This window comes from Cyanistes caeruleus, unplaced genomic scaffold, assembly GCF_971803275.1.
Source record: "Cyanistes caeruleus unplaced genomic scaffold, bCyaCae1.hap1.1 HAP1_SCAFFOLD_11, whole genome shotgun sequence".
Lineage (NCBI taxonomy): Eukaryota > Metazoa > Chordata > Aves > Passeriformes > Paridae > Cyanistes > Cyanistes caeruleus.
The window spans coordinates 3,717,176-3,732,133 of record NW_028255883.1 but is presented as its reverse complement, the minus strand read 5'-3'; the positions used below and the strand labels follow the sequence as shown (position 1 = coordinate 3,732,133).

The 14,958-nt window shown below is 53.0% G+C and overlaps 1 protein-coding gene across 2 annotated transcripts; it reads left to right on the top strand.

Annotated features, from left to right (window-relative positions):
• The first annotated feature begins 8,206 nt into the window (after positions 1–8,206).
• Positions 8,207–12,515, top strand: LOC147647342 (serine/threonine-protein kinase pim-1-like). 2 transcript variants are annotated; one of them, XM_086872373.1, is made up of 8 exons: positions 8,207–9,036; positions 9,159–9,209; positions 9,414–9,780; positions 10,336–10,512; positions 10,769–10,916; positions 11,148–11,328; positions 11,876–12,010; positions 12,297–12,515. In XM_086872373.1, exons 1-5 carry the CDS (start codon positions 8,485–8,487, stop codon positions 10,873–10,875), a joined length of 1,254 nt encoding a protein of 417 aa, XP_086728499.1. In that variant the 5' UTR covers positions 8,207–8,484; the 3' UTR covers positions 10,876–10,916; positions 11,148–11,328; positions 11,876–12,010; positions 12,297–12,515. The 2 variants fall into 2 exon arrangements, with proteins under 2 accessions (XP_086728499.1, XP_086728498.1); XM_086872372.1 differs by having other exon boundaries at positions 11,100–11,328.
• The last annotated feature ends 2,443 nt before the right edge of the window (positions 12,516–14,958 follow it).

Genomic DNA, 14,958 nt, shown 5'->3' with positions numbered 1-14,958 from the left:
CTGACTTTTATGCAAACGAGAGAGACCAGAGACTTATGGGATGCACCCAGACTGGAAAAAACCCCAAAACAACGAGCCACGCAAAAGGGAAGGAATAGAACCAGCACCATCTAACAAGGAAGACCCAGAGGAGTCCCCTGACTTCTTTCCAGAGGCCGACATAACCTGGAGGAGACTCGACTGGGATGACAGCCTAGACTACGAGCCCTGAAGAACGAGTCTTCCCGGGGACTCCCGTGAGGAAGGAAGGCTCAGCTCTGCCTTAGTGACAGAGCTGCACGGATCCTCCTCTTCTGCGGTGTGCAGTGGGAGCAGTGGCGGTGTGTGCGACCCCTCGGGCCCCCACCCCAGAGCTGTGCTGCTTAATAAATGCCTTTTTAAAAGGAGCTGGTCTCCTGGCCCGTTTATCACAGCTTGGGGGCTCGTCCGGGATAGCCGTGCCCGGAAGAGGACCAGGGACGGGACAGCCGCCCACCCTATTGGGCCTCCAGGGGACACCTGGCTATACTGGACCCAGAAGAACAGCCTGGGATCGACATCGGAGAAGAGCGCCGGATTGGGTAAGCCACCGATGGCGGGAGTAGGAGGCGAGTGAGTGGATGTGTGAGTGAGACGGGGGCTGGCAGCTCAGACCCCCGGGGCGAGTGCGGACTGCCCTGTACCGCGGTTCCGGACTCCCGCGAGGGGGCCGGCCGGGAACGGCAGGAAGCGAAAGAGGCGCACTTGGGCCCAGAGAAATGAGTGAGGCGTCTCCTGGGGATAAAAGCTCCCCCTCTGAGTGCGCAAAGGGGTACCTAAGAGAGTGAGTGGTGCACATAGGGGTAGGCCCCTCTACTGAAAAGGGCTAAATGGCCTAGGCTTCTCCGGGCGTGTGGAAGGCCTAGGTGAGTGAGAGTCACACGCAGGCAATCTAGGTAACTCCCGGGGTGGTGTGTGGGGGTGCCTAGGTTAGGTGTGAGTGAACACACCCCCCCCGCTTGGGTATTCAAGACGACCTGACCGGGGAATTGGAATTGGGGGTCCCCAGGCCCTACCGGCACCAGGTGGTCAGCGAAGGGCCCTCGCTTCCCAGGGTCTGTGACACAGGACGTGCTGAAAGGCTCTAGTTGTCGCGGCTCAGTCTCGGCTCAGGGGGTTCCTGAGAAGGGAGGTCGTCAACCTGCTGCCGGAGAGCACAGGGGCAGGTAGTCTGCGCGGGCGGGCGAGGCAGCTAGAGTAATACACTCACGCATCCCTTAGCTGAAGCCATTCCCTGGTGGGCGGAGTGGCTAGGAGGCAAGGGGGAATTCTCCCACCACTCACTTACACTCAGCCCTCGCGCAGAAGCTATTCTCACTGGGGAAGGGGGATAGTCAGGGAGCGGAGGGGCAGGGGGTTCCGGGGTGAGCCCTGCTGACCAAATCTTGTGGACGGCACTGAGACAGGGACGGGGGAAGGTCCCAGGAGCTTCTAGTGCTAGGGTCCCCTCAACGTCGACCCAGGAGTGCTCATAGTCTTCGCTGGCAAGGGGGTCAGGGAGGCGAGGCGCAAGGGGAACGTGATTGGGGTGTAGGGAGGGGCAAGCGGAACCTGCAAGCCCCGCTGGGACCTAACCCCCGGGGCAAGCAGAGACTGCAAGCCCCAGAAAATTCAAAGTGTGAGTGGAAGGCCGGCTGAGTGTAAGAAAGGGTGTGGATTCCTGTGTGAGAAGATTGAGTGTATTCCCTAGTGTGAAAGGAGAGAGTGAGTTCCTAGAGTGTAAGTGGATTTTTTGTTGAGGTTTGAAAAGTCAGCTGTCCGTCATTAGAAATTTTTAGTTTGAGTAGGAGCACCTTTATAAAGTTTAATTTAAGTAAGGGCCAGTTTTAAGGTTGCGTTGCCTGTCAGTTCCAGTTTTGTTCGGGTAGAGGCACCGTAAGTTGTTTTTTTTTAAGTGAAGGCCCGGAGATAGGAGGAGCAATGAGACAATGTTTAAGTAAGAGAGTAGGTCCCAAGGGGAATGAAGAGGCCACCAGAACCATTCCCCCGATAGCCCACTAGGGCAAATATTAAATTGCTGGGATGCACAAGAGGCCACCAAGGGCCTAGACCGGATCAAGATGATCCATTACTGTATAGAGGTCTGGCCCAAACTAGAGATGCAAGGACAGTGGCCTTGGTATGGTACTAAAGATCCTTGGATGTGCTCCCAACTGTACCAGCATCTGAAAACCAGAAGAGGAACTGAGCCCAGAGAGAGTATCAGGCATTCTAGCCATACCTGCACCAAAAACAAAGAGGGACATAAGAAAACTCTTAAGCCTTTATAGATACTGCAAACTATGGATGGAACAATATACCCAGAGCATCAAGTTTCTTTATGAAAAGCTAGTCGATTGTGAACCCATAAGGTAGACAGCTGAAGATGAAGCGCAATTAAATCAGCTGAAGGTTAAGCTGTCCTCAGCACCAGTTTTAAGCCTGCCTGACTTAAAGAAAGAATTTGATTTGTTTGTCAACTCTGAAGAAGGGACTGCATATGAGATTCTGACCCAGGAATGGGGAGGATGTCGTAAGCCCATAGCCTATCTATCCAAACTGCTGGACCTGGTAGCTCGTGGGTGGCCCACCTGCATGCAATCAATAGCTGCTGCTGCCATTCTAATAGAAGAGGCCCAAAAGCTAACCCTACAGGGTAAGATCAGAGTCCACACGCCACATGATTTAAAAACAATCCTGAGCCGAAAGGCTCAGCAGTGGCTGACAGATGCCAGGATATTAAAATATGAAGTCATCCTAATGGATACGAGCAATTTGGAGCTAGTAACCTCCAAGGGCCTGAACCTGGCACAATTTTTGTCAGGGGAACCTCTGCCTGAATTAGAACATGACTGCTTAGAATTGGTAAATCTCCAAACCAAAGTGAGGGAGGATCTGGGAGATGTACCCCTGCCCTATGGGAAGGTACTATTTACTGATGGTTCCTCCAGGGTGGTGGAGGGGAAAAGATATTCAGGGTATGCAGTGGTCATAGAGGTAGGGGAAGGAAAACTAGATGTCCTAGAAAAAGGGAGACTACCCCCCAGTTGGTCAGCTCAGTGCTGTGAGGTTCATGCTCTAAAGAGGGGTCTGGACTTGCTAGAGAGAGAAAAAGGAACCATCTATACAGATTCAAAGTATGCCTTTGGGATAGTCCATACCTTTGGTAAGATCTGGGAGGAGAGAGGCTACCTGAACTCCAAAGGGAAGAACCTGGCACATGAAGGGCTGATTAAATCAGTATTAGAGTCCTTGACCAAACCCACAGAGATTGCAGTGGTCCACACGAAGGGGCATCAGAAGGGAGACTCCTTAGAAAGCAGAGGGAACTGACTTGCTGACCAAGCAGCTAAAGAAGTGGCCTTAGATCCAAAGGAATCAGTAAAAGTTTTTAAACTGGATGAGGTAATAACTGAAGAGGACGGAAAGAAGGAACCAATATTTACCAAGAAAGAGTGGGAAGTAATAAAAAAAAAATTAGAACTGTCTCAAGGAGAAAAAGGAGAATAGTTAACCTCAGATGGGCAAAAGTTTCTGAACAAGGCCTTAGCCCGGAAAATATTAAATGAGATACATGAACTGACTCATTGGAGAACCCAAGGGTTGTGTGATCATTTTCTGAGAGAAAACCTATACTTGGGAGCAACAACTAGCAAAGGCCACCTGGTTAGTCAACACCAGAGGTTCCACCAACCGAGCAGGTCCTGCCCAGTCTGAGTCTTTACATGTAGTAGACGGAGACAAAGTCCCAGTAGTACATGTCAGAGGTCTGCTAGGGAAGACAGTTTGGGTCAATTCTACCTTGGGCACACACAAACCCATTCGAGGGGTTGTCTTTGCTCAAGGACCAGGTTGTACATGGTGGATAATGCAGAGAGATGGAACAACACGATGTGTACCTCAGGGAGACCTGATCATTGGGTAAAAGGTTACTGCCATTGTCTGTACCTTAAACCACGCAGACATGAAACAGAAGGAAATGTGTAAGTGTTGAAGGTATGAGCAGGTGAAAGATGGTGTTTTGAGTGAGTAAAATGAGAGAGTGGAGAATCCTGCAGCTCTCCAGCATGGGGGGGTCTGGATTCAGTAGCTTGTTGTGGGGCTTGACACAGGGGCATGATGGATATACTGCTTGTATTTTTTGAGTAGAACAGAGGGGGTGGAAAGTCCTGGGTTGATTATGATGTTAAATTGTATCCCCATTCGTCCACCTAACTCAGACACAGGTTCTGTATTCTTAAAATTCCATCTGAGAGTAAAAGTGAGTGGAAAAGAAGCACCAAGTCTGTTATCAGACTGTATTTGCTCCCCCCCGCATCGGGAGTTTTGACTACAGCACAGACAGACAACAAGACACAAATCGCCTTGGCTTTCCAGCTAGCCGGAGCAGAGAGGTCTTCCTGGACTGTTTTCTTTCCCTTTTTCTGAAACAAATCGAACTTGCTCTGGACTGGGGACTCGGGGGAGCACCGGGAGCTTGCACCCGTGGACTACCGGGAGCCCAGCCTGGGCAGCGGCATTTTCCAGCGCCAGAGGGACTGATAACAGAGCGAACACCCCCAGGAAAGAGACCCTCTGAAGTTTGTCATCTCTTCTGAAGGGCGAGAGGTTTTGTAATTTGGTATCATTCATTTTTGTGCTGGGTAGTGCTGTGCCTGTGAAATGAACGGGTTTTTTCCACTTCTCTCAGAGAAATCTCTTCCCGAACCGGTTGGGGGGTGGGGGGGAAAAGAGCCACGTGGGTTTGCTTCCCGGGGGGAGCCCCCCCCGGAGGTTTTCTCCCGAATTTGCCCTAAACCAGGATAAAGAGGCAGCCAGAAATAGACTGAGAGAGAAAGAATATAAACAAAGACTGCAGAACTCTGCTGAGTGAGTTAGTTTAAGAGATAGTGTTCTTAAAGTTCTTGTGGTTGTTGCTGTTAAATATTTTGATGTTAGCAAAGTTGGTTGAATGAAAACCCCCCCCCATTAACTTCTCCTACAGGACATTCTCCAAAAAGGCAACTAAATTAAAGAAGAAGGTGGGAGAAGAAGGACCATACCATCTCTCCTGATCCCCATCTCTCCTGATCCTCCAAAAAAAAACCTAAGAGGCAAGACCGGGTGAGGCTAACAGGGAAGATGAGCCATGAAGCTCCCTAAAACAAAACTAGCTCATACTGGACTCTTAGGTGGACTGATGTTGGTCCAGCTGGTGAGCCTTGGGATGGGGGACAGTGGAGAAGCATGTATCCCCTATATGATGGAGAGGATCTAGGATCACTGATGAGGGTCCACACAAACATCAATCCCACCTGTTTTGATCACACCAAATTGGAAACCTGTCAGGAGGAAGGAAAGACATATTGGATTACTAGAAATACTGCCTCATTTACGCAACGTCTGCTTGGAGAATGCCCTGTAGGAGAATCCTGGCTCTGCTTTGAACAGGAGGGACTGAATGATGTAATAAAGGAAAAACAATTGAGGATAAAGAAAGGTGATCTGGATGAAACATGAGGTAAGAACCTATTCATTGACCTGATGGAGAGAATCAGCAGAGAGTTAAACTTAACCAATTGTTGGGTATGTGGGAACACCCAGATGTCAGATATTTGGCCCTGGGAAGGGATCAGCTTGGCACCTTTAGACATTCTAAGGTGGAAAATAACTGAGCAGAAACCCCAGACAGGGAACAGGGGACGAGAACAATGGGATCTGAAAACAAGAGTGATTGGGGAAGAATGCATTAAAAGGACAGGAAAAAGATACAAAACCCCTGTGGGAAAAATGGCCTGCAAAAGATACCTGACGGTGAAAGACTCAGGTAGCAGGTGGATCCCCCAAGAACCAAACAGGTATTGGGCCACTGGGAGAAAGGAAAGGGGGTGTATTTATCATGAGGGGTACAAACTGCATGAGTGCGCAGAAAAAGGAATAAACCCTTTTTGGGGGTTAAGAGAACTCTCAAAATACTGGGAACATCCTACAGACACACAGGACACTTTCTGGAAGGCCCCTGAGTATTTATTTTGGATTTGTGGGAGCACTGCCTATACCCACCTCCCAGGGGACTGGGCAGGAAGCTGCACAATAGGGATAATAAAGCCTGCTTTTTTCCTCCTACCTAAGAAATCAGGGTCATACTTGGGAGTCCCCTTGTATGATAACTTAAAAAAAAGGCAGTCGAAAGAGGAGGCATGTAATAAACCTAGGAAGCAATCAGAAATGGAAGGGGAAGATCTGGACCCCTGAAGAAATAATTAAGACATATGGACCGGCCACGTGGGCCCAGGATGGATCCTGGGGGTATCGTACCCCAGTCTATATGTTAAATTGAATCATCCATCTCCAGGCAGTATTAGAAGTGGTGTCAAACAGAACTGCCCTTGCTTTAGACCACATCAGCACACAATTGGCACAAACCAGGGCTGTAGTCTATCAGATTCGGCTGGCGGTGGACTACCTATTGGCAGATGAAGGAGGCATTTGTGGAAAGTTTAATTCCTCTGAATGTTGCCTGGAGATAGATGATAAGAGTGAGGTAATCAAAAACATCTCAAAAGAAATACGAAAGGTGGCTTATGTGGGCACCCAGGAATGGACTCCTCTGGTGAACTCAGACTGGTGGAATGACCTTTGGTCCTTCAAGGGAGAGTGGTGAAAAAAAGTAGTCTTTATTGCTGTCTGTGCATTTGCAAGTTTCTTGTTCCTACCCTGTTTACTCCCCTGTCTAATCAAGACAGTGACTACCACAGTACAATCAAGCATCCAGATCCCTGAAATAAAAGATAAGAAGCAGGCCAGGATCATGTTAATGGAAACTCAAAGTCAGGATCGAGAGCACAAAACTGCCAGGGAAATATATGAGCAATATCGAGAATTAAGAGATAAATATTCCCAAGAGCCAGAAGTTAATGGTTGATGCGGGCTAGAGCCCGATCAAAATATAAGAGGGGGGATATTGTTAAGAATAATATGTTACAGTTGCTGTTTGTAAACTCCTTACTTACCTTGTACCCCTGTCCCAGGTTTACTTACCTTGTACCCCTGTCGCAAATTGCTGTACCCCATATTTCTTGTTCCTTGTTCAGCCAGGCCCTGCCCCCTCTCCCAAGTTGCTGAACCCTGTGTTTCTTGTTTGTGTTCAGCCAGGCACTGCCCCCACTGCTCCTAGACTCCCACATGCCAACACTGTATCCCTTTCCCGAGTTGCTGTACCGTCCTGAGGAGGAAGATGACATAAGGACTTTTATGCAAACAAGAGAGACCAGAGACTTATGGGATGCACCCAGACTGGAAAAAAACCCCAAAACAACGAGCCACGCAAAAGGGAAGGAATAAAACCAGCACCATCTAACAAGGAAGACCCAGAGGAGTCCCCTGACTTCTTTCCAGAGGCCGACGTAACCTCGAGGAGACTCGACTGGGATGACACCCTAGACTATGAACCCTAAAGAAGGAGTCTTCCCTGGGACTCCCATGAGGAAGGAAGGCCCAGCTCTGCCCTAGTGACAAAGCAGCATGGATCCTCCTCTTCTGCGGTGTCCAGTGGGAGCAGTGGTGGTGTGCGCGACCCCTCGGGCCCCCACCCCAGAGCTGTGCTGCTTAATAAAGGCCTTTTTAAAAGGAGCTGTTCTCCTAGCCCATTCATAAGAAAGCCAAGAGAAGCTGCAGCTGGGGGCACATCTTGAGACAGGAGCTGCACCTTGTTCTCCAGGACAGGTTTTTAGAAAGAAAAGACAGGATTGTAAAGATTCTGGGAAAACTGAAACAGCTTTTTTTAAGAAATGAAAATAAAATCAAAAGAAATGACCAATATGTTTTTCTCTATTTATTTTTATGTTTCCCTTTTCCATCTTGCACTAGTTCTCCATCCCATTCATTCCAAATGGATCTCACCTCTAAGATCTGAGACTTGGCAAGTTTTAGACACTGCAAAATACCATGAGCTACACCCAGTTTGCCTTCCCCTGTTTTTCTTGGAGAGCAATGCTGGAGACACAAGTGCAGTGCTTGGGTCAGGTACAAATTCTGCATTCAGGGAATGTGCTCAGACAGTGTCTGACGCTCAGCAGGGACAAGGCACAGCAGCAGCCAAGGGCATTGCTGTGCCCCTGTGCAGGAATCAAGACTCTGGCTCTTGGCTCAACACGGCAAAGTTCCCGTGTTTGGCCAGGCTCAGGGGCTGCCCGGGGAGCGCGGGGCTCGGCGCGGGGCCGAGCGGGCAACGGACAAACGGCCCCGGGGACAAACGGCCCCGGTGCTTCAGTTGCAGCGGCAGCAGCGGCAGCAGCAGCAGCAGCGGCAGCAGCAGCAGCAGCGGCAGCAGCAGTAGCGGCAACAAGACAGAAAGCAGCGAAAGAAGCCACGTTATCCACGCCCTCTATCTTCTCCTCTCCCTCTCCCACTGTTCCACCCTCTCGCGGTCCCTCACCCATTCCCGATCTCCTTTTCCCTGTGTCCCCCTCCTCTCCCAGTTTCCCTCTCCCCTTGCCTGCCCGGGACATGCCCCCGGCCCGCCCCTGGCCCCGGCCCCGGCCCCGGCGCCGGCCCCGGGCGTCCCGCCTCGCTCTCGCCTCCGCCCGGCTCTGGCCGAGCTGGCGCTGGCGCTTCTGGGCGGGCCTCAGTGCCTGGGGCTGGGGCGGTATCGCCGCCCTTTGGCTCCGCCTGCTCCGAGCCCTGCCCCGGCCCTGGCCCTGGTCCCGGCCCTGGTCCCGGCTCCTCCCGGGGCCCGCGGAGGACACAGGCGGTGCAGCCGTTGCCGCCGCCTCCGCTGCGGCTTCCCCGGCCCGAGCTCCGCCGCTCGGCAGCGCGGCCGCTGGCCCCGAGCCGCCGCTGTCGCGTTCCAAGGAGCGGACGCCTGCGGATGCTCGGCCCGGGGAGGTCGGGGAGCGCTCGGGGGCCGTTCCTGGCCCCGGGCCGAGCGCTGACGGCCGCGTCTCGCCCCCAGGGAATGCGCACAAGGGCCCGAAGGAGCGGTACCGAGTGGGTTCGTTGCTCGGCCGTGGCGGATTCGGCAGCGTCTTCGCAGCCACGAGGCTCTCGGACGGTGCCCCGGTGAGCAGAGGGGCCGGCGGCGGGCGGAGGAAGAAGAGGAGGAGGAGGAGGGGGCGGAGGAGAAGGCGGGGGCGCTGCGGGGTGGGCATCAAGCTCAACTTTCTGCTGCCCCTTGCTCGCAGGTGGCCATGAAATGCGTGCCGCGGGATCGCATCCGGCACTGGGGCGAGCTGGTGAGTGAGCGGGGCCAGCGGCAGAAGCCGGGGCGTGCCGGGCGGGGATGAGCCGGGGCCCGGCAGGGTGGGAGCCACCAGGACACCTGGAGGGAGAGCGGGCGTGGGGCCAGCGGAGGGCACAGAGCATCCCGGGCTGGCTGAGGGCTCCCCGAGCCCTGGCACGGGCTCAGCCCCACTGACGGCACCGTGCTCCTCCCGCAGCCCGACGGCACCAGCGCACCACTGGAGATAGTGCTGCTGGACAAGGTGTCCACAGGCTTCTCCGGTGTGGTGCACCTCCTGGAGTGGTTTGAGCTCCCAAACAACATCGTGATGGTACTGGAGCGCCCAGAGCGGTGTCAGGACCTTCGGCATTTCATTCGGGCACGGAGGTTCCTGTCAGAGGAAGAGGCACGGGAGCTGTTCCGGCAGGTGCTGGAGGCCGTGCAGCACTGCACCAGCTGCGGGGTCCTGCACAGAGACATAAAACCAGAGAACATCCTGGTTGACCTGGACACCGGGCAGGCAAAATTGATTGACTTCGGCTGTGGCACCTACCTGCAGGACACAGCCTACACTCAATTTGCAGGTGAGCCCACCCAGGAGTAGGCTCCCGGTCCCGGCATCTCCTGGCCCAACATCTCCTGGCCCAACATCTCAGGGCCCAACCAGGGTGTGGCAGCAGGGATTCTCCCAGGACTGGGGCTGGGGCTGGGGCAGCCAGCCTGACAAAATCCCCTGTGGGTGGGGGTAGCAGAGAGGGAGAGCCAGGACCTGTGCACCAGCTGGTTTGGTGTGCAGGTGAGAATGGGCTTGGACTGCTGTGCTTCCCTGCTTTGCCTTGGTTCATAATATTTTTTGGGCAATGCCAGCAGGGAGGATGGGGGTATGGTTTTTCCCCAGCACTGTGAGCGGGTTTTTCCTTTGTGTGCCATGGTCGGGCCTTGCCAGGGTTTCTGCTGCCCTCTTCCAGCACCAGTGCCTTCTTTTCCAACCCTGGGTTTGTACACAAGTGCCAGGTGCTGGCAAGAGGGCAGCAGGTCACCCCGTGTGCCACTGGGGCAGCCCCACATGCCCAGGGATGCTGGGCTCAGGCTCTGGGAGCAGCAGCATCCCCCTGATGAGCTCCATCCGTATTCCATAGGAACACGATCATACAGACCCCCGGAATGGACCAACTTCAGGTGGTACTATGGCGAGGCAGCAACCGTCTGGACCCTGGGCATCCTGCTGCATGAGATGGTCTGCGGGAAGCACCCTTTCAGGAGGGGCAGGAACATCAGCTGGGGCCAGCTCCCGCTGCCACAACGGCTCTCCCAAGGTGGATCCTCATCTCTGGGCACGGGGGGAACACCAGTGTTGGGAGACAGCAGCAGGCTCGTGAGCATCCCGCTCTGGCAGCTGCTGAGGAGGTGGCACATGTCCTGCTCTCCTGCTCTCCTCCAAAACAGAGAATTGATGGGAAAGTTTAGGCCCAGCTCTGGGCACATCCAGCGTGGCCTGGGCACGGGTATAGTGAGGCAAAGCAGACAGGAGCCTTCTCCAACTGACCAGTGGTTTGTGGTTTCTCTCCCCAGATTGCCAAGTTCTGATCAGGCGGTGTTTATCCCTGCACTACTTGGACAGGCCCTCATTAGAAGACCTGTTCTGTGATCCCTGGATGCAGGATATTCATCAGCCATAGAAGAAGGGAGAGAGCCACGGGCACAGTGATGCAGGGACCTGGTAAGTTACAGCTCCACACATACCCTGGCAATCAGAAGCAAAGAAACCCAGACTTCTTTGTCCTGCCTGTGTCACTGCACAGGGCTCATCGAGTGAGAACACGCAGCCCTTGTGCTGGAGCTGAGCTGCTCTGCCCAGCACTGGTGGCCGCCATCTGAGCTGGTTTTGCTTGTCCTGGTTCAGTGACAGCCGGGCCCTGGGCAGAACCCTGACAGCCTGGTGTCACCCCAGGGAAGAAGGAGCCCCTGGAGAAGCTGCACCAGGTGGGGCTGCTGCTGCTGCTGCTGCTGGGGACATGGAGGACAACAGCAAGGATGACAACCTCTTCCTCCACCTGGCCAGCGGCAGCTGGCGATGATGGACTTTGATTCTGGCACCTTCTTGAAAGCCAGGCTCCACAGAGAATTTTCAAGTAAGTCCAGACCCAGGGGGATGCTCCCAGATTTGTGCATTGGCTGGGAACCAAAGGTTTCCCCTTTGCTGGGGTGGATGCAACTGATTCTTCAGTGGCTGCCCAGCTGGTTTTTGGCAGGGCTGGGGGTGTGGGCTGGGGTGGTTACGAAATGGGAGTGGGCTCCTGGTCCTGCCAACAGCCCCCAGCACCCTCCGTGCCCCAGGCTGGGGCTGGGGCAGCCAGCCCAACACAAACAAACCCCCATGGCAGGAGCACAGGTGGGACTCCAGAACCTGAGCACGGCTGCTTTGCTGTGCAGGCAAGGAAGGGCTTGGGCTGCTCCACTCCCCTGCTTTGCTTTGGGATCATCGTGATTTTGGGGGACAGTGCAGGGGGGAAGGGAGAAAGCATGGGCTTCCCTCACCCGTGGGTGGGTTTTTCCCTAGAATGTAGGGGTTGTGCCTTCCTCAAACTCCTGACAGACATAAGATTTTTTACCTTTTTTCTTCTTTCCCCTTTTTGTCTATAACCTATTTTCATTAATTTGTTGTTTGTTTTTCTAAAGGAAGAATTCTAGGTGGGGTCCAGTCTGGATCGGGAAGTGCTTGGGACCAGCTGTGGTGTGGATGGGCCGTGCCCTTGGAGAAGGCTGAGGACATCGTTTGGGACCAGCTTTTCTTCTGGCAGCAGATGGTGTGAGGTGGGTCCTCATCTCCTTGGCATGGGTGGGACAAGAGCTTTTGGGAGATGGCAGCGGGCACAGGAGCATCCCGCTCTGGGCAGCTGCTGAGGGGCTGGATCTGCCGTGGCTGGCTGCAGACTGGGCACGTGTCCTGCCCTCCTGCTCTGCTCCCAAAGGCAGCAGTGATGGGCAGCTTTGGGCTCAGCGCTGAGCACGGCCAGCATGGCCTGGGCACCGTGGCTGGCTGGGACAAGGGGACAGGAGCCTTGAGCTGACGGGCGGTTTCTGGTTTCTCTCCTTGCAGCCGGGCTCTGCGGATGCTGAGGCTGCTCTGGGCTCTGCCAGGGCTCTGCTGGGCTCAGCACCGGGCCGGGATCAGCCAAAGAAGAAACGATGTGACCTCCAGCAGAGACTTGAGCATTTTGGCAATGCAGCTCAAGTCTGCAGAGTGTCCACCTCCAAAGGAAAACATGACACCCCCCCCAAAATTAAACTTGTTCCATAACTTCTGAAATTACATCAATCTGGAATGACCCCAAATGTCATTTTTCAGCTTTCTCAAGCTGTAGCTCAGCCCTTCTCTGAACAGTTCTCTCCCCCACCTGCCTTTTACTACACAACTGCTCCCTCCTTTCCCCCAGTGATTTCCCAGCCCATCACAATCTCCATCACACTGCAGCCTTCCTTGATGCCCCTCACCACGAGGAAGGCCAAGCCCCAGGCTCAGGAATTCATCCTGTCACTGGCTGAAGAGCAGCAATGTCTGTCAGTGACAGGGGCCCTTGGATGTCTCTGAATTCATGGACAGAAGGGTCTGTCAGTGCCAGGGGCTCTTGGATGTCTCTGTATCCATGGACAGAAGGTCTGTCCTTACAAAGGTTTCCATAATATCTTTGTACCCATGAGTATGGAATGAACACAGAGGGTGAAAGTGTCAGTCACGTTGTTTGCACACTCCTTCCTTTCCATACAAGACACATCCATGCACACCCCCATGTATAGCTATATTAAAAGGATAGGGATGGATAGAGATTTCCCACAGAGCTCTAACTTTGGCATAACTCACCTTGTAAGCCATGGCCAGGGGATTTTTTTCCCCAGCTCTGTGTGAGTAGGTGTCCAAGAACTGAAGGGAACAGCATTTAGAAACAGTTTCAGGATTTCTAGGCAGTAAAGGGAGCTGACAACCATCCACATAACTCACCATATTCGTCAGGATGGGCTGCTGGTTCTTTAGGAATATGGCACAATGGAGACACGAGACTTGGGATAATCCCAGCTCTCTGTGGATCTGTGCAAAGGTGGAGCAGCAGAAACACCTTGTGTCTTCTTTGGGGACACAAGGTCCAAGGAGCTGGGCTGGTGGCAGAGTGTGACCTGGGCTGGTGGCAGGTGAAGTCCCATTTCATGACATCCTGGAGTGGCACAGGACAAAGCTCCAAGCACCCACAGCCCCACTGAGGAAGTCCTTGGAGTGCTGCACATCACATAGGAAAAGCTGCATTCACTCAGTCCATTGGGATTTATCATTTCCATTTGCAACGCTTTAGGTCCAAGTTTCAAACTGCAAAATTTTGACACTCAAGACACAGTCATGAAGAACATGTATTTCCTATTCCTTTAACTGCAGTGTAAAATATCTTAACATTGGAAAACATCCATCAAATCTGTAAAGGAAGGCAGCTAATGGATCCTTTCCAGTAGCACATGTACAAACTAAGGAACTAAAATCAAAGCTGAGTTCTCTTTTTGAAAGGATCAGTTACTTCTTTCTTACTCCAGAGTTATAGAAGATTTTTCACTACACATTTGCGAGTTATTTTTATCTTTCATATTTTTTTGTGTTTGTTTGTTTGTTTGCTTGTTTGTTTGTTTGTTTGTTTTTCTACAGAAAACATGTCCTGGAAAAGGCATGCCCTTTGCTCCTGGTTCCCGTGTGGAGCAGCTCCCTTCGCGCTGGCTGAGCTGCTCAGGCAGAGCCCGGCAGCTCCCCGCCCTGCAGGGCTGAGGCTTTTCCCCGTTGCTGGGCACAGACTGATGGAGCAGCAGTGCTGAACAAGGGCACACGCAGAGGGGCCAGAGCAGCTGCCTTTGTCCACCTGGAGCTCCAAGGCCAAACTCTGAGCAGGCATGGCTGGAAGAGACTCGCAGGCTCTTGTCAGCTCTGTCTGTGGCTAACAAGGCTTGCTGGGGTCCTTTTCCCTTAGGCTGGAGAGGAGCCAGGTCCCAGTCCCTGAGGGGCACCCAGGCTCCTGGCTGGAATTGGTGTGGAAGTCCCTCAGTGTCACATCAGCCTTCACATGGAGCCCCGTGGATCAGCGTATTTCCCCAAGGGGCCGTTGGGGCAAACAGGGAGATTTGGTCTGGCAGCATCTGTAAAACAATATCCCATCCCATGGACTTGTTCTGGCAAAGAACACTTGGCTGCAGGGACATATCCCCATTGTTCCTGCCCAGGTCTCAGGATTCAAACCGTGATGTCTTTGCCCAGAGCTGTTCCTTCAGCTGGCTCAGGAGGGCCATTTGGACCTCTGGACACACATTCTGGCCCAATTATTAGGACTGGTGCATCCAAACCTTTTATCTCTACAGTCAGTGCTGACTGGAGGTGGATGACCTTTTTCCACAATCATTTTTAAACTGTAATATCAATATTTGTGCTACCCTGTCATGGGGTTGAATAATCCAATCTTGTTCATTTTTTTTACAGAATTATTTTAATTTCTCCTTGATGATCTGCATCAATTCCTCTTCCCATGACATGAACCCTCCGCAAGGCCAAGCTCCAGTGAGCAGTTACCAAACCAAAGTGTCCAAGAGGAATGTGAATTCCTGTTTCAGTATTGTTAACTCTCATTTGCTTCTGATTTCTCCTAATGAATTCCAGTGCATGAAGGTCCAGCCCTGCAGCCTCTGGGGTGGCCCTGGCAGGGGCCATCACAGCCAGAACAATTTCCCAGGCAGTC

Bases quoted from the DNA above. Each gene is read 5' to 3' on its own strand.
- LOC147647342 (XM_086872373.1), top strand. From the start codon at position 8,485: ATGCCCCCGGCCCGCCCCTGGCCCCGGCCCCGGCCCCGGCGCCGGCCC. The intron at 9,210-9,413 runs GTGAGTGAGCGG...CTCCTCCCGCAG, and splicing joins TCCGGCACTGGGGCGAGCTG to CCCGACGGCACCAGCGCACC. The intron at 9,781-10,335 runs GTGAGCCCACCC...CGTATTCCATAG, and splicing joins AGCCTACACTCAATTTGCAG to GAACACGATCATACAGACCC.